Source organism: Telmatherina bonti (genome assembly GCF_933228915.1).
Source record: "Telmatherina bonti genome assembly, chromosome: 10".
NCBI classification, from domain to species: Eukaryota; Metazoa; Chordata; class Actinopteri; order Atheriniformes; family Telmatherinidae; genus Telmatherina; species Telmatherina bonti.
The window spans coordinates 7,320,417-7,348,049 of record NC_136628.1 but is presented as its reverse complement, the minus strand read 5'-3'; the positions used below and the strand labels follow the sequence as shown (position 1 = coordinate 7,348,049).

At 39.9% G+C, this 27,633-nt stretch overlaps 1 protein-coding gene across 1 annotated transcript in view; it reads right to left on the bottom strand.

The window, feature by feature from the left end:
- tmem132e (transmembrane protein 132E) overlaps window positions 1–27,633 on the bottom strand; it is a gene marked incomplete at its 3' end in the record, with an annotated part of 191,656 nt that overhangs the window by 98,839 nt on the left and 65,184 nt on the right. The window contains exon 3 of the mRNA XM_079247143.1: window positions 7,419–7,559. Within this exon, the coding sequence (XP_079103269.1) occupies window positions 7,419–7,559 (141 nt within the window). The remainder of the gene's footprint in view (window positions 1–7,418; window positions 7,560–27,633) is intronic.

The window sequence follows — 27,633 nt, the reverse complement described above, 5'->3', positions numbered from 1 at the left end:
TAACATGAGAAGTCTTAAATGGGAGTGTATCGTAAAAATCAGAAAGTTACATGGGACTGTGTTAACAAATGATGCATTAAGCAGCATTGAAACCCAGAATCAGTAACAAAAATACTCCAGCTCATGACAATGACTGAAAAACTGCATTATCATGCAAACAGATCTTAAATTTTAAGAGCAAAGTTTGAGATCATGTCCTGGGGACATTTCAAGGGACGTACAATAGTTATTCCTTCAAACTGCCATCTTAATGTATTCCAGAGTTGAACATGGAGCTTCAGGGCAAAGATGAGACGTGGTATTGGATAACTATGAGGCATAAATAGTTTACGGAGCTCTTTTAGTGTGAGCTTGTGTTTTGGACTTTTTCTAATTTCTTCCTCAAAAAAAAAAAAGCAAAGAAAATTGTTTTTAAAGCTTCGTACACCAATATTGTGTTCTGTAACATCACAAAGTCCATTAGTTTATACCCATTTACTTCCCTCACATCCATCTGTTATATAACTGCTCTTAACTGAATATAAGGAAAAAACGTGCAATAACTCGGTGAGGAATGGCAACTGGGACGATCTTAAGACCGCTCTGTCACCCTGAATTGAATTGAACAGGGCAGGTAAGTCAGATGATTGAGTGAATAAATGAATAAAAAATCATGTATTTTTAATCACTGAATTAATCCGTGTTTCATAAAAACATCAGTAGATCTATTGAAGCCTTGTTTGGAAATGACATTAGCAGTATGTGTGTGTGTGTAAGTAAATAAGATCTCTCAGGATGCATATGTGGACACATCTTAATGATAGGTATGAACACATGTACTGACCATTTGTGACTGGTTAAACTGAGACTACTGGTAATAACTGGTTTGGTTTTCTCAAACAAAAATGAGATGCTGAATTGCCGAAGGCTCAATTTTGGGCTAATTATTGTTTAGAAGCTACATGCTCCTTTTATCACTATGGGAGAACAAAAATATCTGATTATAACTATGGTGACCACACACAGCTAATATTACTGTCAAACCAGTGGACTCTGGTTCAGCTAAAGATAAATCTGAAATGCTAATCTTTGATACCAAAGATTAGCATTTAAAAATTGATTTCTAGCTTTGGTCAGCAATATTAAAAATCAATGGCTCAAACCAGAAATTCTGGTGTTTTTTGGACTTCGAGCAAAATTTCAACAGCTATATTAAATCAGTAACTAAATCAGCCTTTTCCCACATGAACAACCTAGAATATGTGGACTGATGGCTCCAGTGGCAGAGCATGACTTTTATACATGTGGTGGGTAGAGGGTGGGCTAGACTTTATCAGGGGGGGCATATACTAAGAAAGGAACTGATTGCTTTTGTCTCTTTAACACACACACACACACACACACACACACACACACACACACACACACACACACACACACCTAATACAGTGCTGTGATAATGGGGATCACACAAAAGAGACACAAGAAACAAAGAGATATCTACATTAATGATCTGGATCTTTAAAAAAAAGTCGAATAGTTCTCCCTTTTTTCTCAAGTTTTATATCTTCTTTTACACAATCAGACTTGGTACAGGTTATATTTCTCCATATTTTCATGCCATAGCCTCCATTCAAATCAACTAGCAGCCTTGCTAGCTTACTGCAACTGGTTCATGTAGCACTAGCTTAGTCAGTGCTACAGTATCCATGTCAGCCAGCAACATGGATACTGATTTACTCTTTGCCATATTTTTTGTTTATTTCCATCTTCAGTGTAAAAATCCTGATGAACTGAGTTAATGTGTGGTCCTTAAGTGTTTCCCCACATTATCTTTAAAACTAATCTGGTGCTAGCATATAACTAGATTAGCACTGCTACGTAGCTTCATGCTAACATCAGGTTAATAGCCTTACATAACATAGTTGCACAGGGACAAAATCTCTTCTGGAAATGTTCAGCCAGATGTCAATGTTTAGAAATGATGAATAATAATAATTATAATTACATGATGTAGTGATACTGGTGATACATATGTGTCTGTCAGTTACATCAGGTGGCTCCTGGAGAACCAAGTGGGTCTTTGCCACATCCTGCTTGGTTCGTCCCTTTACGATTCAACATGATTTAGAAAAATATCCCTGCAGGAGGCTTGATTTTTCTAAGTATGAGGCCCTAAGTGGTCTTAAAACGAACATGATTAATTAAATACAACAGAAAACCTCAGATATATTTTGGTGCCAGTAAATTTTTTTGCTTATCAAATGTTTTGACATATAAAAAATGCATAGACATCTTAAACATGAAGGCTATTTTATTATAAAATAAAAAAAGTGAAATTATGAATTGAGCTTGAGTGAGAAAGAGCCCCTTTAATTTAACATTCTCTTTTAAGTGTTGGAAACAACTTCTAATGAGAATCCATTCTACCACTAAGACTTTCAAACATTATTAATGACGACATTCTGAAAACAAAGTCACTGTCTTTACATCTGGTTGGAAGTGAATACAGGCATTTCAAAGTGGGCTACAAATGTTTGTCTACTTCAGTGCTATACTCAGAATTATGGTGATGAGAAAAACTACTCAAACAATCATGAGATTGTTGACTCTGTAACTGTGACAGTGGCTAGACTTGGCAGCGTTTCTCATTCCAAAACCGTGATCAATAATGTGTTGGTCGTAGTTATCAGTGGCATACTGTTAGAATGGGACTGTTCCAGATGGAGGGTCACAGAATGAAAAATATGCTGAATAATTCCAGTGCACTTTAAGTTTGATCTGATGAAAAGAAATCAAAGACAAGTAGGGAATAAGAGCGAAGGGTGATGAAGTGATGCGCAACATGGCCTAAAGGAAAACAGCGCCTCAGGTTTAGGTCGTTTTAAGTAGAACAGATGTTCAAAGGGAATCAACAGGCTGAAGTAGTCATCAGTAAGATCCAAAGTGGTGCTAATGTGTGCCTGTTTGCATTGTCTGAGGGAATTATAAGTACATATATATATGTTTAAGGAGGTTACAGGGGCAAAAGTAGGTACTACTTTTTTTTTTTTGCTTGCTTTATGCAGGGAAAAAAGACATGTTAGGCCATTGCTGAACTCAGAAAAGATATTAAAATTCTCCTTATTACTTAATTTAATTGCGTAATTAGAGAGAGGGCCGTCTGGAGAATTTATGTATTTCTTTTTAAGCTCATTATAGTAAATCTTTGTGCATTAGGCTGATGCATGTTTACTTAAAATGTGGAAGGGGAAATTTCCTTCAGCATCTGCCTAATCCCCTTGAACATAAAACAAAGGAATTTATGATCAAATAGAAAGACACGGGGAATTAAATGGATGAAGATCAACTATTCCCAAAACACAACAGAATCATTGTGAACTATCAAAACGCAAAGCACATACAGCAGATATTTAGGAATCTACCCTGCTGATAAAACATATTCATTTAACATCCTGCACACAGGTCTGAGCAGCATTGCAAGCCGGCACCATCTGGTGAAAAATTATACCAATCCTGTGTTAACACAGCAGTGGTCCGACCTGCACGACAAAGCCAGCAGTAATGCTTGTTTTTGGATACAATGCATGATTGGAGATATTAAAGGTGGGCATAGTTAATGCTGTTTGGTAAATATTTTACTTCTCTATAAAAATCATTTTTTTGTTTGCATCCAACAGGACAGTTTACTCTTCCAAAAGAAACTCATTCTTATTTCGCTACGTCTTCTACTTCTAACGTTGACGTTCCTGTGTAGATGGATGAAGAAATTATTTGGATAAATATCATAGACTGTATATAAAAGACGGACGCAGCCTCCGTGACGTCACCTGCTGGTTTCTGAAGAGTTGAACGGAAGCTAATCGGGTCATTCCAACCATTGTCATCTTGGCAGCGTTATGTGAGTCGTCTCTTTCAGAAAATAAAAATTGGACAAAGAGGTAGAGCTGAGAGGGGGGCTGTTAGTGTGGGGGTGGCCGTGCTCCGAGCTAACCCGGAACTAACATGAGCTAACCAGCTAACAGAGGTAAGCGGGCTAAAGCTAAATCACATTGTTAACCAGCTAAAAAAAACAAAGTTGTTTCACATTTCTCCTTCTTGAGGCGGGATATCGGGTACCTGTCAATCAAAAGCACTTTTTTTTTTCTCAAACCAGCAACAAATAATTGCAGAAAAGAATAAAAACGGTTCACATTTTAAACAGTTACTTTAAGTGGGGAAAATGACCAGAACTCCAACGACTGTGATCTGATTTAACAACAATAACTTTCCACATGAAACTCTCAAGGAGGCACCAATTCCTGTTTTGTATGAAAAAATTTCATGCTTGTGTCTGATAGGTTTGATGGGAATAAAGCATCAAAACTGTGGGTGTTTTGGTTTGGGGTTGGTCACTGACTTGGTTTTACTCAATGCTGCTTTGCACTGTTTCTCTATCTTGACCCCTACTGGACATTTCCCACATTCTGATGGGACGTCAAAAATAACATGACACGGATCAGTGAACACAGGCTACCACTAAGGCCAAAAACAGTAAACAAGAGAGAAAAGTTGGGCTTCTTCCTCAGGTTTTCTCCTTCACTCTTCCCCCGCCTTGGCCAGAAGGGTATCCAGGGGGATGCCGATATGTAGACCAGCACTAGCTAATGTCTCCATCTAAACTCCCAGTGCTTCACTTCTTAATGAATAGAACGTATCGCATACTGTGATTTATGGATGCTAATTTTTAGTTGTTTCCCCTCAGTGGCTTCAGCTCAGAGGTGGGAAAACTCTGCTCTGGTAAAAACCCAGGAGAGAAATGTGATGGATGTTCCCCTAATGTGCACACACTTGCTTAAAGAAAGACATTTTCACTTAAAGCTCAAACATGATTCTCAAGACACTGGCTGGAAAGCTGCTTGTGCCATGTGCAGAACGTTTAGTTTTTATTTTTGTCATAACGTTACAGGTATCCTGCTCAACTCCTGACTAAAAATGTTGTGCTTAAAGACACACTACAGAACTTTTCCCCATCACGTGCCCCCTATTGATGGCTAATTCAATGTCTTACATCCTACCTGACCTGTTAGCACTCTCTTGCCAGAAAAAGATGGTCTGATGATGACTCTTGTTTTCTTTCTTTTTCTCTTTTAATCTTCTTGCGTTTCAGCGATGTTGCATGTTCAAATCAGTCTGTTCCCTATTACCGTGAACCAAAACGTCACGTTGCGTCCCTAATATTGTATTGTGTGGTTCTTCAGCCTCGGCATACTGCTGGGTACCACCAGCTCTAGAAATACACATAATAGATGTCACTGTGTCATAAAAAAAAAAGCAGGACATGGAGTCTTAAGGTGAAAAATTTACGGAATGCGTCTTTAAAGGGAAGACAAAGTAACAAGCATGCTGGGAATTGTAGAAAAAGACTCCAAACAGAACATCTCTTAATGGATCAGAGCTTGATCCTTGTCAGGATATTGTGTGAAAGTTTCCTTTCCAGACTATGCTACATTCACACTGCATGTCTTGCTGCTCAAAGCAACACAGATCAGATTTATGCCTGAATTAGGAGCACATACAAAAAAGGCCTGGTTGGATTTAAAAAAAAAAAAGGTATTTGTGCTGTTCAGACTGTCATTGAGAAACCCTGTAAGCGCGATATATTGGCAGATAATTGGAATTGAGCATGAATGTAGCTGTATGTGTCTTGTGAAGGCTTATCTGTTCTGATTTCCTACAGGAGAGGCTCCAGGAGCGTGCGGGGCTCTCTGTTACTGCCCACAGACTTTCTGTACACCCAGACTGAGAGCTTGTTCACTGCTGCCAGTAAATCAGGCTCACAAGTTCTGTTCTTTCCCTTCATGGATAGAATTTAGATATGGAGCATAAGGCTGGCATTTGGAGCAGCAAATTTTTTCTTTGCAGATGATGTGGTCCTTTTAGCTTAACACACACACCGTGTGTGTTCACTTCACTGGGTGAAGTGTGAAACACCAGGGATGAGAATTAGCACCTTTAGAAACAAACTTATGCTCTACATTAAATACACATCCACATGCAGAGGAAGTCTTCCATCTGCCTGCTGGATGCTTTACATACATGTTATGGTGCATTTTCTCAGAGCTTGCAGATACACAGCCTGATAGCAAATGGACAGTAGGTGCAGCATTACGCAGTAATGCTGATGTGTTATGTTTTGTGTCAGCTATCATATCCTCTGCTATTAGATTAGCTTGTAATTTTACTATTAGAAAGTAATAATCCACATTGTTACTAAGAGCCAAGCAAAAAGTCAAACATTTCAATCATCACTACTCAAAAAGAGACACTTTGCTCCAACTCTCTTTCTCTGCAGCTTTGCGCAAAGCAAAAAAAAAAGCAGCCAATCCCAGCTACGTTAATAATGGGATAATAACCAGCTAACGGAGGTAAGCGGGCTGAATCACATTGTTAACCGGCTAAAAACCGCGGTTGTTCTACGTTCTTCTTACTTGAGGCCAGAAATCGGTACCTGTCAATCAAAAGGACACACCCTTGAATATGCAGAACTTCGAAATTAAATTACTTTCAAACGGGCGAGTTAGAAAAAAATTCACTCCCCCCACAGTTGTCATGAAGGTAAACCTGACCTATACGCCGAAAATGGATTTTTGAACCAGACTGTATACATGTTTATTTCTGCTGTGAAGTTTAACATGGGAGTCTATGGGGATTTGCTCTGTTTTGGAGCCCCTAGTGGATGAAGGGGGAACTGCAGTTTTATGTACTTCCGCATAGGCTTCACTTTTAACCGCCGGAGGTTGCTGCTTGGTTGAAGGGATACAATCTGGGAAAGGAAAGAAGAGACCAAACGAGTACAATAATAAAAAATAAAAAGAAGCCATTAGGCAACTCCTAAAAGCAGGCTAAAGAATGCATTAACAGAGTGCACACCTTCCAGATGCATTAAGCTCCTAGCAACTGTGGTTTCAATATTAGTTGCATTTGTCATCGAATCTAGCGTTTTCCTGACCTGACTGGTCCTATAGCACTCTGATTGTGTGTGTTTACTCTTTGGCATAATTACTGCTCTCCAACTAGATCTCATCTCAGAGGTATTTTAATGCCAGTAGTCAAAATAATCTCCATCTTCCCACATAAACAAAATTAACAGCAGATGTAGTGAAACTGGGCAGATGATATCTACGCTCATTTAACTTCGTCCCATAAAGAGGAAGGTGGTGTAATCACTGCCTTTGGCTAAAAGTATATTTTATCCTCACAAGAAACAGGGCATGCTTTTAAGAGCTGTCAGTAATCAGTGAAGTATGGCTGCTAGGTAAAAAGAAACCTTTTTCTAGACTGTCCGTCCATTGTTGCGGAAGACAAATATCAGTGTGTGTGTAACTGAGGCAGACAGACCAGGTGTTGTAGTTGCTTGGATGGACAGAGTGTGTTCAGACCCCAGGTTGTTGACTTACCCCTGTTTGATGCCTTTGTTCTTGTTCACATCGATGGTGGTGATGGAATGCTTGGCGCCGGACTGCACCTCCCAGTCCACTTCCCACTGGGCGTTCTTTGACTTGGTGTGCAGCAGGTTCACCCCCTTTTTAGCTTTGACCCTGCAGGAAACCGCGAGAGAGAAAAGAATGGGACAAGTCAATTTTATTAGTGGGGATGATTTATGAGGGAGGTCAGAGGTGAACACCCTCTGTGTGCAGCAGACACCCTCCCCGTATTGCGCCATGGCAAAAGCAATTCCACAGATGAATCAATAACAGAGATGAATGAAGACGACAGAACAATGATACATGAGAGCAGTGGGCTGAAAGTACTCCGGGTCACGGTGTTCGCTAACACTCCAACAAAATCAAATCTACAAAGCTTAGAGGGAAGCCACGGGGTGTTTATATATCATATTAACCAGCAACATCTGGAGGCTTTATTCACTTTACTATTAAGTTTGTATTTCATAGCAGCTGCTTTTTAATACAGATTAATAACAAATGTAACAATTTTCATTATCATAACATTATTATGAGTGATCCTGAGGAGGAATCGTCCTTCTCCAGCCCTCAGTTCCACAGAGGGAAAATCCTGAACAGGTAAGTCAAGATACCAGCAGGATGGGGGTCCAACAGTGGACACTCTTTTTTCTAAATCAACCTAAAACTAAACAAACAAATAAATAAACAAACCCATAACCTCAACCTAGAGGAGAAAGAAAAACACCAACCATACATGAAAAGCTAATACTGTTTCCTTATATCTTCACAACACCTATAGCTGTGGTTACCAATCCAAATGGAGTTGCATGCATGAATGCACCCAGCAATATACACACACAACATGCAAAGCAATGAACTGCACATTCATTACTTTGCTCCCTCTTCAGATATTTTACATGCGCACTAAAGCATGGTACACACATGTATGTGGTGGAACGGGAGATTCTCATCATGATGAGGTGGAACGGGAAATTCTCATGGTGATGAGGTGGAACGGGAGATTCTCATCATGATGAGGTGGAACGGGAGATTCTCATCATGATGAGGTGGAACGGGAGATTCTCATCATGATGTGGTGGAACGGGAGATTCTCATCATGATGAGGTGGAACGGGAGATTCTCATCATGATGAGGTGGAACGGGAGATTCTCATCATGATGAGGTGGAACGGGAGATTCTCATCATGATGAGGTGGAACGGGAAATTCTCATGGTGATGAGGTGGAACGGGAGATTCTCATCATGATGTGGTGGAACGGGAGATTCTCATCATGATGAGGTGGAACGGGAGATTCTCATCATGATGAGGTGGAACGGGAAATTCTCATGGTGATGAGGTGGAACGGGAGATTCTCATCATGATGAGGTGGAACGGGAGATTCTCATCATGATGTGGTGGAACGGGAGATTCTCATCATGATGAGGTGGAACGGGAGATTCTCATCATGATGAGGTGGAACGGGAAATTCTCATGGTGATGTGGTGGAACGGGAGATTCTCATCATGATGAGGTGGAACGGGAGATTCTCATCATGATGAGGTGGAACGGGAGATTCTCATCATGATGAGGTGGAACGGGAGATTCTCATCATGATGAGGTGGAACGGGAGATTCTCATCATGATGAGGTGGAACGGGAGATTCTCATCATGATGAGGTGGAACGGGAGATTCTCATCATGATATGGTGGAACGGGAAATTCTCATCATGATGAGGTGGAACGGGAGATTCTCATCATGATGAGGTGGAACGAGAGATTCTCATCATGATGAGGTGGAACGGGAGATTCTCATCATGATATGGTGGAACGAGAGATTCTCATCATGATGTGGTGGAACGGGAGATTCTCATCATGATGAGGTGGAACGGGAGATTCTCATCATGATGAGGTGGAACGGGAGATTCTCATCATGATGAGGTGGAACGGGAGATTCTCATCATGATGAGGTGGAACGGGAGATTCTCATCATGATATGGTGGAACGAGAGATTCTCATCATGATGTGGTGGAACGGGAGATTCTCATCATGATGTGGTGGAACGAGAGATTCTCATCATGATGTGGTGGAACGGGAGATTCTCATCATGATGAGGTGGAACGGGAGATTCTCATCATGATGAGGTGGAACGGGAGATTCTCATCATGATGTGGTGGAACGGGAGATTCTCATCATGATGTGGTGAAACGGGAGATTCTCATCATGATGAGGTGGAACGGGAGATTCTCATCATGATATGGTGGAACGAGAGATTCTCATCATGATGTGGTGAAACGGGAGATTCTCATCATGATGAGGTGGAACGGGAGATTCTCATCATGATATGGTGGAACGGGAGATTCTCATCATGATGAGGTGGAACGGGAGATTCTCATCATGATGAGGTGGAACGGGAGATTCTCATTGTGATGAGGTGGAACGGGAGATTCTCATTGTGATGAGGTGGAACGGGAGATTCTCATCATGATGAGGTGGAACGGGAGATTCTCATCATGATGAGGTGGAACGGGAGATTCTCATCATGATATGGTGGAACGAGAGATTCTCATCATGATGAGGTGGAACGGGAGATTCTCATCATGATGTGGTGGAACGGGAGATTCTCATCATGATGAGGTGGAACGGGAGATTCTCATCATGATGAGGTGGAACGGGAGATTCTCATCATGATGAGGTGGAACGGGAGATTCTCATCATGATGAGGTGGAACGGGAGATTCTCATCATGATGAGGTGGAACGGGAGATTCTCATCATGATGAGGTGGAACGGGAGATTCTCATCGTGATGAGGAGGAACGGGAGATTCTCATCATAATGAGGTGGAACGGGAGATTCTCATTATGATGAGGTGGAACGGGAGATTCTCATCATGATATGGTGGAACGGGAGATTCTCATCATGATGAGGTGGAACGGGAGATTCTCATCATGATGAGGTGGAACGGGAGATTCTCATTGTGATGAGGTGGAACGGGAGATTCTCATTGTGATGAGGTGGAACGGGAGATTCTCATCATGATGAGGTGGAACGGGAGATTCTCATCATGATGAGGTGGAACGGGAGATTCTCATCATGATATGGTGGAACGAGAGATTCTCATCATGATGAGGTGGAACGGGAGATTCTCATCATGATGAGGTGGAACGGGAGATTCTCATCATGATGAGGTGGAACGGGAGATTCTCATCATGATGAGGTGGAACGGGAGATTCTCATCGTGATGAGGAGGAACGGGAGATTCTCATCATAATGAGGTGGAACGGGAGATTCTCATTATGATGAGGTGGAACGGGAGATTCTCATAACGATGTGGTGGAACGGGAGATTCTCATCATGTGCAGTTGACACATCTGCAGCAACTCCGTGATTCTTCATGTCATGATGAACCCAAATGTCTAAGAAATAGTTCCAACATTTTGTTTAATCTGTGAAACCATCAATTAAGGCAGTTAATGGCAAAAGTGGTCCAACCAAGAAAAGCGTGATAAAGTACATGATGAGTTTAACTTATTACATAAAACTGAGAAAATGCTGTTGAACGTGATGCTATTTGAGGCTTACTTGAGTAAAACATTGGGGTTTGAATTTAAATATTTAATGTACATCTACATTTATACATTCGTAAATATGTACATCTATCTATGTATTTACATTTCCCTATGTTTACTGTTAATAGAGAATTAAATATGTGAATAAAATATGTGAGAAAGACCCCTCTCTGCAGTTTGCTTTGCATGCAGATGACAGCATTTCTACTTTAAGCCGAGAGGGTTTTCAAATCAGACAAAATCAGACAAATACTTTGCGACTTTTCCATTCATGTGGATTACAGACCATCTCTGACTGGCAGACGTCCTCTCTGACTTTACCGAGACGTGCTATTAGGGTGTCCACTGACAGAATACAAAATAGCAGAGAGGGATACGTAACAGTTCTTGTGATGCTTGGTTATTTGACCAGAGAGCCACGCCTAAACGCTTTTCACTAAACACAGGATGAAGAATAAACAGCTCACAGACATGGGGAGACAGTGGACATTATTGATCTGATTGTCTCATTTTCATGAAATGCAAGACAGAGATGAATTATTAAGATATTTGATTTTGGTTTGTCTGCTCTCTGCCTTCCTTTTTTTGTTCATTACCGGCCATTACTATCAGCTCAGGAGCTGTACTCACAGACAATATGAAAATATTTAAGATTCTACGTCAACGCCTAACTATAGAGATGGAAAGTTTTCCTCATGCTGGCTGTGGAAATGTGTTTGTCAGTTGCTGCTCTCCAGGAGGGAACCTTAATGACTATCTGGAACTTAATGACTTTGCCTTGTTTACAGGAAAACAGTTTTCTTCCCTTCAGATCGCTGCAGTTCCACTCTGACAAACAACAGCTCTTTCCAAACAAACACCCTTTAAATATCATCGAATGTCATTAAAATGATCTACACTACCAGTCAAAAGTGTGGGCATACTTTTCCATTAAATCCACAGGGAAAGTGTGTCCAAACATTTGACTGTTAGTGTTTTTCATCTATTTGTTTGTCTGAAGTGTGAAGGCCTTCGCACAATCTTTCAGATCAGTTCATTTTCTTTCATATACAGATAAAAAGTCTGATGTCCTGCAGAGGTATTTCCATTTGCAGTGCGTTGATTTGTGCGTTGTTTTGTGAAAGTGATTGACTTTATACAGACTGGGAATGAACCAGATTGGGAATACACCAGAGAGGCCATCGACAAGAAAGGACAGAGTAGACTGGACTTCTTGAGGAAGCTGAAACTCTTCAATGTCTGCACTAAAATGCTGCACATCTGCTGTATTGTGCAACCTATTTTGCAGCGTATGTTGGAGTAGCATCAGAACCAGAAACTGAACAAACTGGTCCAGAAGTTCTGTTTCTGTTCTGGTTACTGCAGCTTACAGTCCAGAGAAAAATGCTGTAAAAGCTGCAGAACACAATGAACAATTCTTCTAACACAGTGAAGACATATTGTGTTCATACACAGAATGAAGCCACAGGTACGGCTGGCTGCATGTTTCTTTTAAAGCTGAGGTAGGTAATGTTGGGGAGCTGGCAAGATGTGAAAGTGGCGCCCTGTCTTGGCTCCTCCCCCTCTGGTTTTGCTCCTTGCGTGATCCAAGGCTTTTTTCTTACCTCCGCCAAGGAAGTTGTTTTTACCGGCGTTTATCTGTTTGTGTTCAAGATAACTCAAAAAGTTCTGGACGGATTTTAATTAAATTTTCAGGAGTTGTTGGAAATGTGAAAAAGAAGAACTGATTTAATTTTGGTGTTGATCCGGATCACCTTTTGGATCCAGGAACTTTTTAAAGGCCTTGGCGGAGGTTTGCACTCTCCGAGTGTTTTTCTAGTTCCCAGCTTTTTCCACCAACAACTTTCTCTTTCTCGCCTGTTTAGCGGGAAGAGGCAAATAAACCGAGCCAGGTCGGGAAATCCTTTCTGCATTTTTTCAGCCATGAAGAAGCTTATGAAATATAAGATATGTTCAACTTCAATTCGGCCTGAATGTTTGGATTGGTCAGAGTTTTTACAGATTTACAGTAAACTGAGGGGTCTAACTTTATTTCTTATTGTTCATGATTACAAAATGTACAGACTACTATCAGGATGAGGAACCACTTCACCTAGAGTGAAAAAAAAAAAATGTCTGAGCAAATTGACCTACCTCAGCCTTAATCTGGGATTGACCATGATTTTAAGTTTTTATCTCATCTTATCTAATTTTCCGTGCTTATTTTAATTCTAATATGCTTCCTATTTTTGTAACGTTTATTGTCTCTGTAAAGCACTTGAAATCACGCTGTTGTTGAATTGTGGTGTATAAATAAAGTTGTCTAAACATTGCTACCAGCACCCTAAATGACTAATAATAATGCAGAGTTATGATCACAATTTCCAAATAGGAAATTATTTGCACGGAGTAACTTTCTGACTTTAAAAAGTGTTTCCGACTCATCTCGATGTCTCTGATGTTAATTATGTAAATTTCTAAAACTGTTTTTTTCATCAGTGTCCTGAGGACGACACTTCACAATATTTTTTTTCTCATTAACTTTACAGCAGCATTTTACTTTACAGCATCATCACTGGATATTAACAAGATGGCCATTTTGGATGTGTGCTGCGGCTGATTCAGCAAAGAGACCAAAATGGATATTATCTGAGGACGAGACAAAAAGAAAACAAGAAAAGGGACACAGCAAAACATAACACAAGAGTCAGTGTCAGATCGACTTTTACTGGCTGGAGAGATCTCAGAGAAGAGACAGGACAGCAAGATGTCTTCTTTAGAGGTGCACATCTTTTCAACCAGAGGGTCGGTGGATAAATTCCAGGCTTCTCCTGAACACATACCGAAGTGTCCTTGGCCAAGATGCTGAACTGTTTTGTCCCCAGATGTGTCTTTTGGGGTGTGGGTATCAGTGAATGCGCCAAATAAAATGCTTTGAGTGGTGGAAAAGCGCTACATAAGGACAGTTCATTTATCATTTTAGTGTTTGCTAGAAGGCACCGCACTGAGAAAGTCTGCCAATGTTCAGTCGCTGGAATTTACACAAATTAGGACAAATGATCCAGACTTAGGCTTGTCCCTTTGAATCCCTTAAAGCCAGTGGATCTACTGTACAGCTCAGGCTGGCCTGGGCAATGAAAGCCAGGTGGTTTTAACATAGTCACTGATGTCCAACACCACATGAGGAAACTTGCTTTTTACATTGTGTAAATGCAGGGCTTTATAACGTAAAAGTCAATATTTTACTTTTCATTTGATATTTAATGTGATATCCTTCAATAACAGCTGAAATTTTAGCTAAAGTCTTAAATAGCTTGAAGGAAACTTTTCTGTTTTCTCCTGTAAACAGGCTGCACCAGGCAGAAAACCTCACATCTGAGATGAGACGGGGAGATTCCACTTTCACATTTAAAACATCCTTTATAGTTATTGCAGCGCTTATTTTGTTCTTTCGTCAAATCTTCCACATTTGAGAAAATACAGTAATTATCTGATACAGCACGTCAAGGGGAGATGAAAGAGAAATATGTAACGTTTAGGGAACCATTCTGATCAAGCGACGATGGCTTTGATGTGGGTTGAAAAGGGGAAACGTAATATCCTCAGACGATGGCTTAAAGAGGTGACCCAGTTGCTACTTGATTACTGCAGCTTGTAAAAGTACAGATCATAAAAGATGATAATTACACATTATGGTAGGGCATAGCCATCCCTGCTGCACTTCCTGGGGTAGGATGCAACCCTGATGAGTAATACTTGTATTTGTATTCAATGCCTCCACTCATCAGAAGCTTATAAAAGCCACAAAATATTCATCATCATCTTTTGAGAGATTCTGCAAAGAAACCAATGCTAATCAGACGTTCATTTCCTTTTTTCTTTCACAGTCTCTGCTTCATTTTTGCGCCACAAATGAGAGGGGATGGAGGGCTCCCCGTGGGATCGCCACATGAATCGGGCTCCCCGTGGAACTGGGTTAATGCTGATTGATGAAAGAGCATTGATAATGTAAATGCAGCAAGAAAAATACACCCCCAGATTCTGAGAGCCTCTGCGGGTCCTGCTGCTGCTCCTACACAGGGAGAGTGGAGAGGCAGTGTCAGCCACTTCAGTTAAGACAGAGCTATTACTTACTCATTCCACACAGATGCCGTCTGCCATGGCAACACCTATTAGACTCCGAGTTGGCTGACGGACTGCTAAACAGGAGGGCTTTTTGGTCAACACATTCCAAGCCGGATTTCTGGGCTGACTGTTAGAGCCCCTTGGAGGTAACAAATGTCGTATGATATGGTGGGAAATAACAGGAACAGCCTTGAAACCTGAAATGACCACACCACACTGAGCAGGGATCAATTCCACGGGCCTCCTCGCATGCTGGTGCTTTAAAGTTCAACAACAATGTCGCAACAGGTGTTGAGCTGACAAGAAAAACAACTTCTGGAAAAAAAAAATCTCTCTGCAAATGTAAAAGCTGTGTTAAAGTCACATAAACTCGGCCAAGATTCATACTCCACCTCTTCATAAGGTTTTTTTCCTTTTCTCTGAACGTTTCTGCACTGGGACTCTCGTCCCTATGACCCATTTATAAAACTTGCTGCCAGTAATCATGCCAACTGCCTTGCCACTCTGTAATTTAATCAAACTGGACGATGTTAATAAATAAAATATGCAAACTGGTATTAGATTAAATCATAGACCTCAAAAGTCTATCACTTTTCCCTAATGGTCCTCTTGCAGGACATTTATTGAAGACATTCAAAAAGAACCTCCGCAGTGGCAGAAGAGTCACAAAACTGGACATTTCTGAATGGGAAAAAATTCATTTTTAGACTGTAATCACTTTAAATCTCTAAAATGACATGCATTTTTAATTCTCTGCTTAATGGGATGTCTCTGAATGTCCATTTTAAAGGGGTCATTTGGCATTTGCAAGACAAAAGAAGTCTATAAAGCAGCAGGGAAGTGCCAAGTCAAGGAGCATGAATGATAAAAGTGCTGCTCTTGTTGGAATGTAGGCCAGTACCATAAACTGGAAGACACCAGAGGTTCATGTTGGGGCACGGTGTGTGGGCACACACTGACAATAACAAGCTTGTTTTGGTATGTTACTTAGTTATGACAGTATCACTTCCCTAAACAACAAAGACTTCCAGTGGTGAGAGTAATAAATGTACCAAACAAGATGTTTTCTTTTGGAGGAGAAAGTAAGAAATGAGGAATTTGAACCGCCATAAAAAGGAAACAGTAAGCTGGACCACGACTGGGATCCACTGAAAATGACCGGTGCAGCCAGCGCGTAATGGGATAACAGATAATAGGTTTATGATCTGAAGCCAGATTAATTTTCTAAAAAGGTAATTCAAAGCTAAATCATTGTCAGGCAAAGCAGATGGTTTTGAGATTATATTTTGGCAAACATTTTCAATGTATTTGCTCTCTATGGCAGCATGTGAGCAGCTGAAACTCATTTGATCAATACCTGGTCTCCAAGCAGACTACAAATGGAAACCAGAAGGACCCCTTCACCAGAAATATAATGCCTTTCATAATAATAAAAACTATGTTTAAAGTGTGCTCCAAGTAATTTATTCAAAATCCATATCAATCATAGTTTTGGTAAATTATCATTTTTTGCCCACTGATTTGTGTAAATAAAATATTTAATTGAAATACAAATGCCGATCACCAAACTAACCTTCTCCAGTTTAATTATAAGATTAAATTAAATTAATCTCTCAATGGGAAACAAAGAGCAACTGGAAGCTTATCATTATAATTAGCAACACTGCTAGCTGTCCTACCTCTCCTCATCACTGCAGGACTAGTTCAGGGCTGAGTGTGTGTAAGCAGTACACACACACCCCATGCTTAAATACTGTGTTGTTTGTATAGATTATCATATCAAATCAATACAACACAGATGTCGCATGTCACATACAAGTACTGTTTTGTTTCAGCCCAATGCCAACATACTCCTGGAAGCCTGAATAAAACCTGTATCAGTGGACGGGCCTCTGCTGGTTGACCTTGTGTGTCTGGGATGACACCACTATGTCATGAGAGCTCTCCCTCAGGGAAAAAAAACTGGATTTATTGTTTTATTTACAATAAAACTTCTTTGATGGCACGTGCCATTGTTCTCATTTGGTTAATCACATGACAATGACACCGTTGTCTTTTCCTCCGTGGATGTGTCTGTCTCTGGTATCAGTTGTTTGGAGGAGATTCTGATTATCTGTCCTTGACTTTGTGCAGAGTGTTTTGTTCCGTTTCACTAGCATCACATTTTCCAACAAGCTAAACTGCTTGTTACCACACAAGCTAACATGCTAACGTTAGCTTACAATGTTACTCAGCTCAAATTTGATCAGTTTGGGAAGAGTATCTCCACTGCTTCTGAGAGGGTCAGCCTTTGAAAAATGTTTGATCATGCAAGGCAAGTTTATTTTTAAAGCACAACTCAGCAACAGGGTGAGTCAAAGTACTTTACTAAAACATTACAAACTGCTGTTTTCCTTTCAGGTTTTCCCCCTGAAGATGTTGCCACAGCGAATCATTAGCTTCCAACTACCGAGCTGGTACAGAGGCCCTAGCACATGTTTTACACTAAGCGCCCTTCCTGAGACAACCGTATGCATTTATCCAAGCTTTGGACCTGCTACAGGCTGTATATAAAAATTAGAAACATCGCCGGTAAGTTTCTGAAGAGCAGAATTAAAGCTCGGTTGGTGGCTCCTACTGTTGCCATCTTGGCAGCGCCACGTGTGCCATCTGTCCCGGAAATTACAAAAATGGGCAAAGGTGTCAAGCTAAGAGGGGGGCTGTGAGCGTGGGGGTGGATGATTGACATCTACAGATCTCCAACCTAGATGTAGCTAAGAGCTAACTGACCAAACCTGGAGCTAACCAGCTAACTGAAGTAAGCGGGCTAAAGTTAAGTTATACTGTTAACCGGCTAAAAACTGTGCTTGCTCTACATCCTCCTTCTAGAAGCGGGAGATCGGGTACCTGTCAATCAAAAGGACACACCCCTAATAATGCTGATTTTTTCTAATTAAATTACTTCTAAACAGAAGTCATGAAGTTGTCATGAAGGTAAACCTGAACTATTAAACCTAAAATTTTTCTTTGTACCAGGCTGTAAACATGTTTATTTCTGCTGTGAAGTTGGTCTTTTTAACATGGGAGTCTATGGGGATTCGCTCTGTTTTGGATTCCCTAGTGGAGGAAGGGGGAACTGCATAATTTTAAACCCTCAGAGGTTGCAGCTTGGGACTGGCCATCCGAGAACACTTCTATCCCCATCAGGGCTGCAGTGTAGGGGAGCAGGACTTGAACTGCTGATCTTCAGGTCACAGGACAACCAGGTTTAACACCTGAGCCACTGCCACCTCCATCAAAACATTAGAAAATACAAAGCATAATTCAAAATCAAAACAAGAGAGAAAGGAAAAGTAAATATCATTAGATCAAGACTATTGAAATTATGATGAATTCCAGCTTAAAGATGCAAATTTAGACTTAAAATAAACTTAAAATACTTTTTTAAAAAAACTACTGAGATTCAGGTGGATTCAAATAATTTGAGTGTTTCAGATGATCTGAGGCCGTCTGGGAGTTTGTTCCAGACATGTGGAGCATAGAAGCTGAATGCAGCTTCTCCATGTCTCGTTCTGACTCTGGGAACTGGTAAGGAACCCTGGTTTACCAGATATGTGAACAGTCGTTTTACAGTTTGAGAAAACTTCAGGAAGAAGACCGTATTTATGTACTGCAGCTTGATTCAGGACTCAGGTGCAAGTGGATCTGATTAGAGACTGAAGTCCAGACTGAGGTGAAAGGAGTCTAACAGTTCCCTGTTGTTAAAGTATCTTTCGATGGCCGACAAAACCAGGTTTTCCTGATAAACATACCAAATTTCCAATCGTACGCTCCTAATAACTGTGATTTTTTTCTGAAGTGAAACCTGTGTCTTAGTTCAGCTGATTACTTAATTTACATGTTAAAATGACACACTTTATGTGACGAGGCCATGCCCCCAGATGCCCTCGAAGGGATTGAGTTCATCACCCTGTTTATACCTCCTCAGTTTGCTGGTAGAAAATGACATTGTGACTCATGTTTATGTAGTTGGTAGATGTCAAAACCTTTCTGTATGTTACATTAGTTTTTACATAGTCATGATAACGTAAACCCTTTCACGTTTCTATGCTGTATTTCAGCAGATTCTTCATGTTTACTCACCACTTGCTGCTTTGTGAGACTTTCGGATTAAGAGAAATGTCCTCATATTGGACCTCGTGCTCCTTTTACCGTCTTAATCTGCTGATGCTAGATTGGATCAGCCAAATGGTGATAAACCCACTTGCGTTCTCTCAGCGCCTGAGGAGCGGAGGAGACTGTGCTGCTGATGACTGATAACGACGTTGTGCGTATGTGTCGGGGATAATTATGTTTGCTATAAAATATTCAGTGGTTGCATGAGCTCATCATTTTTAATTATATTTTGAGTATATATAAAGACCCAGAGATGTAGAAAAGAAAAACCCTGTTTTGGATTCATTGTTGTGTCCATGGCAACATCTTTTAATTTCAAATAAGGCTTTTTGGTTTTCATTATATATTGTGAGAGAACTGTCCATCCTAATATCCCAGCTTGTGTAGAACCGGTTCTTAAAACGCTGACGTTTATTTTAAAACTCTTAGATCGCTTAGTGCCACTGTGAGGAAAAAAAGGAAAACTGAACAGCAGTAATTGAAGTTTCCTCTGTAGATCAGTTTTTCTCCACGTGCCAAGGCCTTGCGTCTAACTTATTTTGCCCTAAAAGCATCAATAACCACTTACAAATATCCCTGGCACTGTAATGCTTTACTCGCTGCAGATTGCAACTCTCAGATGACAAACACAACTTTCCCCTCGGAACACGAGTGGCAATCTTATCAATCATCTAAAACACTGATATCTATGATGTTTATCTTCACGGGTAAACAGCTTTGAGGTCTTCTCGGCTGCATCACAGAGACGTACAGCTGGAAAGCCAGATGGGATGGAGAACTTGCCAGAGATGGGCTTTTACTGTTTTCCTGGGAGGATCTTTAAATTAGGGTACGAGAAGCTGGGGAAATATCACAGGGCTGATAACAAATTTGAACCCGCATCTGCCGGTGTTCGCACGCTGAGTCGATTTATCTCCTAGATGTGGAAATGACTTATGCAGCGTGTGTGATAAATATGGAACAGTCAACAACAGAGCATTCCTCGTTATTAACTCGGAATAATTTTGTTACCGAACAAACAGGCCTTTGTTCCAAACATAACCGTGTGCTTTTTAAGTAAATCAGCAGCGCTTTGTTATTATGGAACCTTCTAATTAATGAGAGACAAGAAAACCTGATAATGACGGAAACACACACATATCAGCAGGATTAACACGTCTATTATAAACCGGATTTGTCTTCTTTCTCTCTGATGCTTAAAGGTTGGAACGTGTTTAGGATCCCAGTCTATATTTATTTTTCAGATTTTTGAGGCATAACCTCATTTTTTAAAAAAAAAATTGTCATTTCAAATCTACAAACTTTTTTTTTTCTTTTAAATCAGGTCTATATTCGCAACCGCGGCTGTGAATTAGCACCTCTGCCCGATGCAAACATACAGTCCAGTTCTGATGAAGTGATGAATGAATTCATTTATTTTTGTTATTTGACCTGCAGTGCTGTCGCGTTGCCGGTGAACGTTATTCCATGACGGATCATCCGTCTCATGACCGCCTGTTGTTCACAAGCCGCTGCTGAGACAAAGTGCAGCTGATTGAGGACAGAAATTACAGCAAAGTGATGCGTTAAAGGAAAAACGGTGGAAAGGATGACGCTGGGCAGATGGGAAAGCTGACAACCAGAGCAGGTCAGACAACTGAAAAGTTTCAGGATAATAATAAAAATGCCACAAAGTTTAAAGTCAGTCATTTCATATACATAAAGACCCAAACTGGTTTTGTTTCTGGCTAGAAAAGAGAATAATATAATAATAATAGAACATTTTAATCCACACCTAGTGGAGTTGCACCTCCAATGTCATTGTTGCTCTGCCACAATGACAATAAAGCTGTCAGATTCAAAATAATCAATAAAAACAATTTAAAGAATCAAGTACAATGAAATGCATTCAGATGCACTTACAAACCGATTATTTACCCATAAAAAAGTATGAAAATGTGATTAACTTCAGGAATCTACCAGCTATCGGCTGGTGAAATTCATTTCAAGCCCTAGTTGTGTCAATTTAACCAGAATACCAACGTTTATTGATCCCGAGTTACAGGACAAGAATGAAGCCATCAGCAAAATAACCCCAGACAGCAGGCAGCCGATCTATAAATGTTTAAAGCCATGCCTTCTGACAAAAGAGATGAAGACACAATATCTAGCAATAACAGCGTGAATGCAACCAAAACAGATCAAACACAAAAGCAGTCTCGTCTGCATCAGAAAATAAATGACATAATTGAAACGTTATTTCAGACCTACTGAGGGAAAATGTTAACAGGAGTTGTTTGCATACAATGCAGACATCCATCGTGTACAGAAATATTAAAGCAGCAACAATATAATCTTTAAATGACATATTTACATTTGCATTTATGACCCACATTCATGTCCCCGTCACAACAGCCTGGTTTAAGAGTTTAGTAGAAATAAGATGTTTCAAAATCAGACTGAAAAGATGAATGTGGTTGGAGTTTAAAACTAAATACGCAGGAAGGAACATATTACCTCTCCTGTTGCATAAATCCAATAAAAACAAGATAAAATACAATAAATGTAGATCTAAATAAAAGATATGACACACGTGTTATATTCTTCTTCAAAATATTTTTATTGAAAGCAGTGAGTATTATTAACAACTCTTCTATATGACATATGCTGCTTTGATTTTTTCAATATATACACACAAAGAAAAAACAAAGAAAGTCACTAATCGTGATAGTAATAGTAATAATAGTGATGATACAAAAAAAAGAAAAAAATAAATAAATAAAATAAAATTATACATACAAATCTTCATCCAACGGACGAGGTACCAAAACACAGCAAAATCCCCCACCCAAACCCTCCCCATGACTGCACAGATTAATGGTCTCCGAGGAAGGAGATTAAAGGTTTCCAAATATTTTCAAACTCAATCATGTTATCATAAATAGTATGTCTTATTCTCTCTAGGTGAAGTGTATTTACTAATTCTGTGATCCACATCTTCAAAGAAGGGACGTCTTTTCCTTTCCAAAATTGGAGAATCAGTTTTTTTGCTAGTATTAATCCATTTGATATAAAGCAATGTTCCGCATACCCCAGCATGTCCGTTTTCTGTGTTATTCCAAAAACTATAAGAATTGGATTTGGACTTATCCTCTTTTTTAGAACTTTAGCCAGGTAATCAACGATATCACACCAGAAAGATTGGAGCTTAGGACAAAGTGCAAAGCTGTGTAAAAGAGTACCACGTTCTGTGACACATTTTTCACACAGCGGTGAACTTTCTGGGTAAATTTTACAGATTTTCTCTCTCGAATAATGTAGTCTATGTACTATTTTATATTGGATCAGGCAGTGACGTGCATTTATAGAAGCATCCTTTATCTTACTCAAAGCCTGTCGCCAAACACCATCTTCCAAAGGGGTACCAAAGTCTTTTTCCCACTCTCCTTCGATGTGAGCTGTAGAAGGATTGGTACATTCTTGCAATGTATTGTAAATAACGGAAATATTATGTTGGTATATTGAACCATCACTTAAACATTCATCTAACATGTCCGGTTTGGCTGATTGAAACTGAGGAAGATGGGAGTGGACATAATTTCTGATTTGAAGGTATCTAAAGAAATGACTGTTTGGTAGCCCAAACCTCTCTTGTAGTTGTTGGAATGACATAAAAGTGTCATTTGAATATAGTTCTTTTAGAGTATACAATCCAGACTCTCTCCAGATGTTAAAAGCTCCATCAACACATGAAGGATGAAAGGAAGGATTTGATGAAATAGGAATGCAAAGCGATAGTGTTTTAAGTTTGAAGTTCCTAATGATTTGTTTCAGAATTTTTATAGTATTATGAATTACAGGGTTCTTGTTATAGAAAGTACTGGCCAAGGTGGTGGGTGATAGCAGTATAGCTCCGATAGAATAAGGAAGGCAATCCTCCCGTTCAATTTGCAACCCTTTTGAAAGTAGAGCTGTGTCATCAAGTAACAGCGAAACTATTCTGACATTGGTTGCCCAATAATAATGCTTAAAGTTTGGCAATGATAGCCCTCCTACTGATTTATGCTTGGTCAAATGTTCCTTTTTTATTCTATGTGATTTATAGTTCCATACAAATGGCATAATAATTGAATCCAACTTTTTGAAAAAGGACTTTGTTATAAAAATCGGCAAGTTTTGCAGCAGGTACAAATATTGCGGAAGAAATACCATCTTTATTGCATTCACCCTACCTATTAGAGAAATTGGAAGAGTCCTCCAGAACTGAATGTTTTTCTTTAATTTCTCCATTAGTGGGTTGAAGTTTTCTTTTAAGAGGGAGGGATATTTTTTTGTTATTATAATTCCAAGATACGTGATTTTTTCAGGAGTCACTTTAAAGGGAAGAGTTGTAAGCCAGTCCTGATTACCCTGTTTAACAGGCAGTAGTTCACTCTTTTCCCAGTTGATTTTGTATCCAGCAAACCTACTAAATTCATTGATAACAGAGAGAATTACAGGAATGGACGTTCGAGGCTGTGTTATATACAATAAAATGTCATCAGCATATAAAGAAATTTTATTTGCCGTGTATGCTGTGTTGAAACCATGTATTTGTGGGTGTTTCCGGATCGTTTCTGCCAGTGGCTCTAGTGCCAGAGCGAATAGCAGTGGACTGAGCACACACGTGTTATATTCTAAGTTGAATGGATGGAAAAACAAGCTTATTCAGTCCTTTTAGGCTTTCTGTAATGTCTGCATTCAGCGCGTCTCCCTCTCTAATGTCTGTCTAACCAGAGAAAAGACATGAGTTTATTGACTGCTTTCAGCTGTGGAATACAGCTCTTTCTGCAGATTTGTGGATGTGGAACCATCACTGTTCATTGTGATGGAGTTTTTAAAACACAATGGAGCTCTCTGCTTATGTGGCCAAAGATTACAACATGTCCCTCGATGGCAGAGTGTTTGTGGAGTCACAACACTGATGCTCTTTTCTTGACTACAGAATATGACAGATTTTCTTTCAACGCTGAATTTTCCAATGACAGAAATGTTCATGTTGACTGAACTCATCTTCAAATCATTGCAACTCATCGGTAAAGCCATCAAACGCAGCAGAAACTGCATTGGTTTACACTGAAAACTGGTTTTTATTGCTGCTGTATGAATTTTCTCGATACCTCAAGCACCAGTTTCAGCAGCCTAAACAACGCTGGGAATGTGGTGCAGTGGGAAATAGTCTGAGAGGACACCTTCAGCTTTGTCCCACCGAACCCAGAGCAAAGCAGCTGTGTTCCTGTGAAAAATGGGCAACAAAAAAAATATCCAAAAGGGAAGTGTTAGCAGGCGTTGAACGAGGAGGAGTCATTTTTGTTGTCTGGAGATACTTTGGGTTTGAATTGTCAGATGTAGACCAAATAGCTGTTTCACTGGATGCAGCAAAACGAACAATCTGTTCCACAAATGTTTGCATTTTTTGTTTTTCCCCTTTTCTTTGGCCAATAATAATTCAATTCAATTCAATTCAACTTTATTTATATAGCGTCAAATCATGGCAATGCCATCTCAAGACGCTTTACAGACGGGAAAAATTAAAACAACAACATAATGAAAGCCAATTCTGCCAATTTTGTTTTTGTTTTACTGGATTGTTTTTTTTTGGAAATGGACAAACTGATTGTGACTAACACAAACAAAACAAAACTAACTAACTAACTAACTAAAAATAGCCTATATAAGGAAACGTCAGACTGAGTTGGAGGCTCCAATCTACCATCCTGAGCAAGCAAACGGCGACAGTGGGAAGGAAAAAACTCCCTTTTAACAGGAAGGAAACCTCCGGCAGAACCCGGCTCAAGAACAGGCAGCCATGTGCCTCTGCAGATAATAAAAATAATAAGAATATATATAAATATCTTAACAAATAGTTGGGATCACAGTTAATAACATTGTAACAATGTGTAAATGGTCAAACCATTAATGGGATAACGAAAACTTTTAGCATTATATATCAATGCAAAGTGGTAGGGATCACTCAGATAGATTTACTTCACCAAACTCCGAATAAGATACATTATATTCACTGAAATATTGTCAGTACCGAAACAGTGTAGGTAATTAAAGGGTTAAGAATATCTCATGGGCACCATCCATGTCTTTAAGTAAAACAGAAAAAGCTGGAGGACACAAGTTATTGGACATCTTGATTTGATTTAATATTTCATAATGTGGAAAATTCATGATGACAGTAAATGTGATGATAAAATCAGTGATTTTTTTTATTGATTTTTGTTTTTGCATTTTTGCACGAACATTTTTATAGTTGTATGTTGGAGTTTTCCCAATAACCTGCTTTGTATTAGCCCATTTAAAACAGAAGTCGTGTATGTAAAAATAATACAGTCAAACCACCATAAGTTTAAAAGCCAACAAAAGAAAACGTTATTCTCCGCTGAAACTGCTCCTCAACTGCCCGAAACAGCTCCTTCATAGTTCAAGATCTGCCTTGATTTTATAATGTTAACATCATGGAACAGATTTGCATTTAACATTTCCATAATGCCTCATGGTTACTCTTAGCTAAAGAGACCAATCAGATCAGATTGAGCCTTCGGGGAGGCCGATGCCAAAAAGGCAGGAAGTAACATGAAGTATTTCTGAGAGAGGGTAACAATAGGAGCTGCAGCAATATGAGAAAATGTGTTTTTTTTAACTTTAAAGCACATGAACCTTCTCTACAAGCCCCCCAAAAGAGAGTTATGAACTTGTAAATGAGCTTGATGTGAGCTCTATAAAATCTTCCCTGCCCTTGTAGCTGAGATAATGGCCTGTGGTTCGGTTTGGGGGAAAGCTTTCATCGGCCCTCAGGGACCGTGAAAGCATACGACTAAATACATTGTGATGCTACATGTCTCGACATGGGAATTATCGTTCTGTTTCTGGCTACCTCATCATGTGACAGGGATACCGAGGGGAAGGACTTCTTTTCCACTGGATTAAACACATCCTCACTGTGACTCTGAACTCTACAGACACTCCCTCTGCACTCACCTTGCATAGCTTGGCCTCTCTTACTCCAAGGACCATGCCATGATGAATGGCTGCAGTTCCTCCTGTACGATAATCCTTAGCTTACACTCCCCACTTCTGATTTATAAGAAAAACATCCATGAAAATAAATCACTGCTGACATTTTCATTTAGTAATTTATCTATTTTTTTGGCACATTTTTTAAATAGAGGAAACATAAAAGCAGTGATTTCTATAGCCAGCTTTTAAAGATATCACCTCATCACAGTTAAAATCATTTGTAAATTATACTGATAAGATATGTTGAAGGTTTTGATGTCTGAAGCAGCTGCAGTGAAGTGCTTTGGCTGTAGTTCAGGAGGAAGAGCAGTTGTCTTTCAGCCGGAAAGATGGGAGATTGATTCCAGGTTTCTTCTGAATACATGCCAAAGTGTTCTTGTGCAAGACGCTGAGCCCCAAGTCGCCCCCCGATGTGCCTATCGGGGTATGAGTGTGTGTGAATGGGTGAATGGCCAATGTAGTGTAAAACTCTTTGAGTGGTCAACAGGACTGGAAAGGCGCCATGCAAGTCCGTTTACTATTCACTCGCAGCAGTATTTATCCCAAACAGAAGGTGTTGCCGCTGAGAAATAACAACAGAAGTGATGTTCATGCACAAACTGATTTAACTTACTTTTAATTTGATTTAATTACAAGCAGCCCCTTTTAACATCAACGATAATCAGCCCACCTTTAAGTCACCTTTGCTTCTGCGTAGGTAAACCAAACATTCCTGCACCGGTTTGGGTTACTATGGTGATTTTAAAGCTTATTACCGAGGAGGACAGATGATAACTGGAGGCACAACATATCCCTCACACTTTCTCCTAGCTGGCTACTACTTAGCGCTAAGTAACACACATTAGGCATGATGTTAGAATATTTTGATGCATTACATTGATTCAGAGCTGATTGTTTTATACCTCCCCTTTAGAGTGCTACTCAAATGTAGCATACATCATAACTTCTGCTGCAGTGCAGGCAATGTGTGGGCCAGCGCTGCCTCCTCTGCTGTCCATCTCCTGTGCTAATGGTGGGGTGAACTTTGATGCCTGTTCCACCTCTGCTGTTCTCAGACCACACCAATCAGCAATGATGGTTTGTAAAACTGTCTAAGAACGGTAACCTTTGTGGTCTGGATGAGTCAAATAGATGCCTACACACAGTCCTGTTCACACTCTTCCCTCCAGCTCTGCCTCTTTCTAAGGCCACTGTCAGTGACTGTTAAACCTCTAAGTAATATGTGGCGCATATTGGCATGCTAATTGGGACATGGGGTGTGGTTTGTAAGCTGGAAGATGAGTAAAAACTTTATATCGTGTCAGTCTGGGACCAGTTCCGCCTGACATGGAGAAGAGG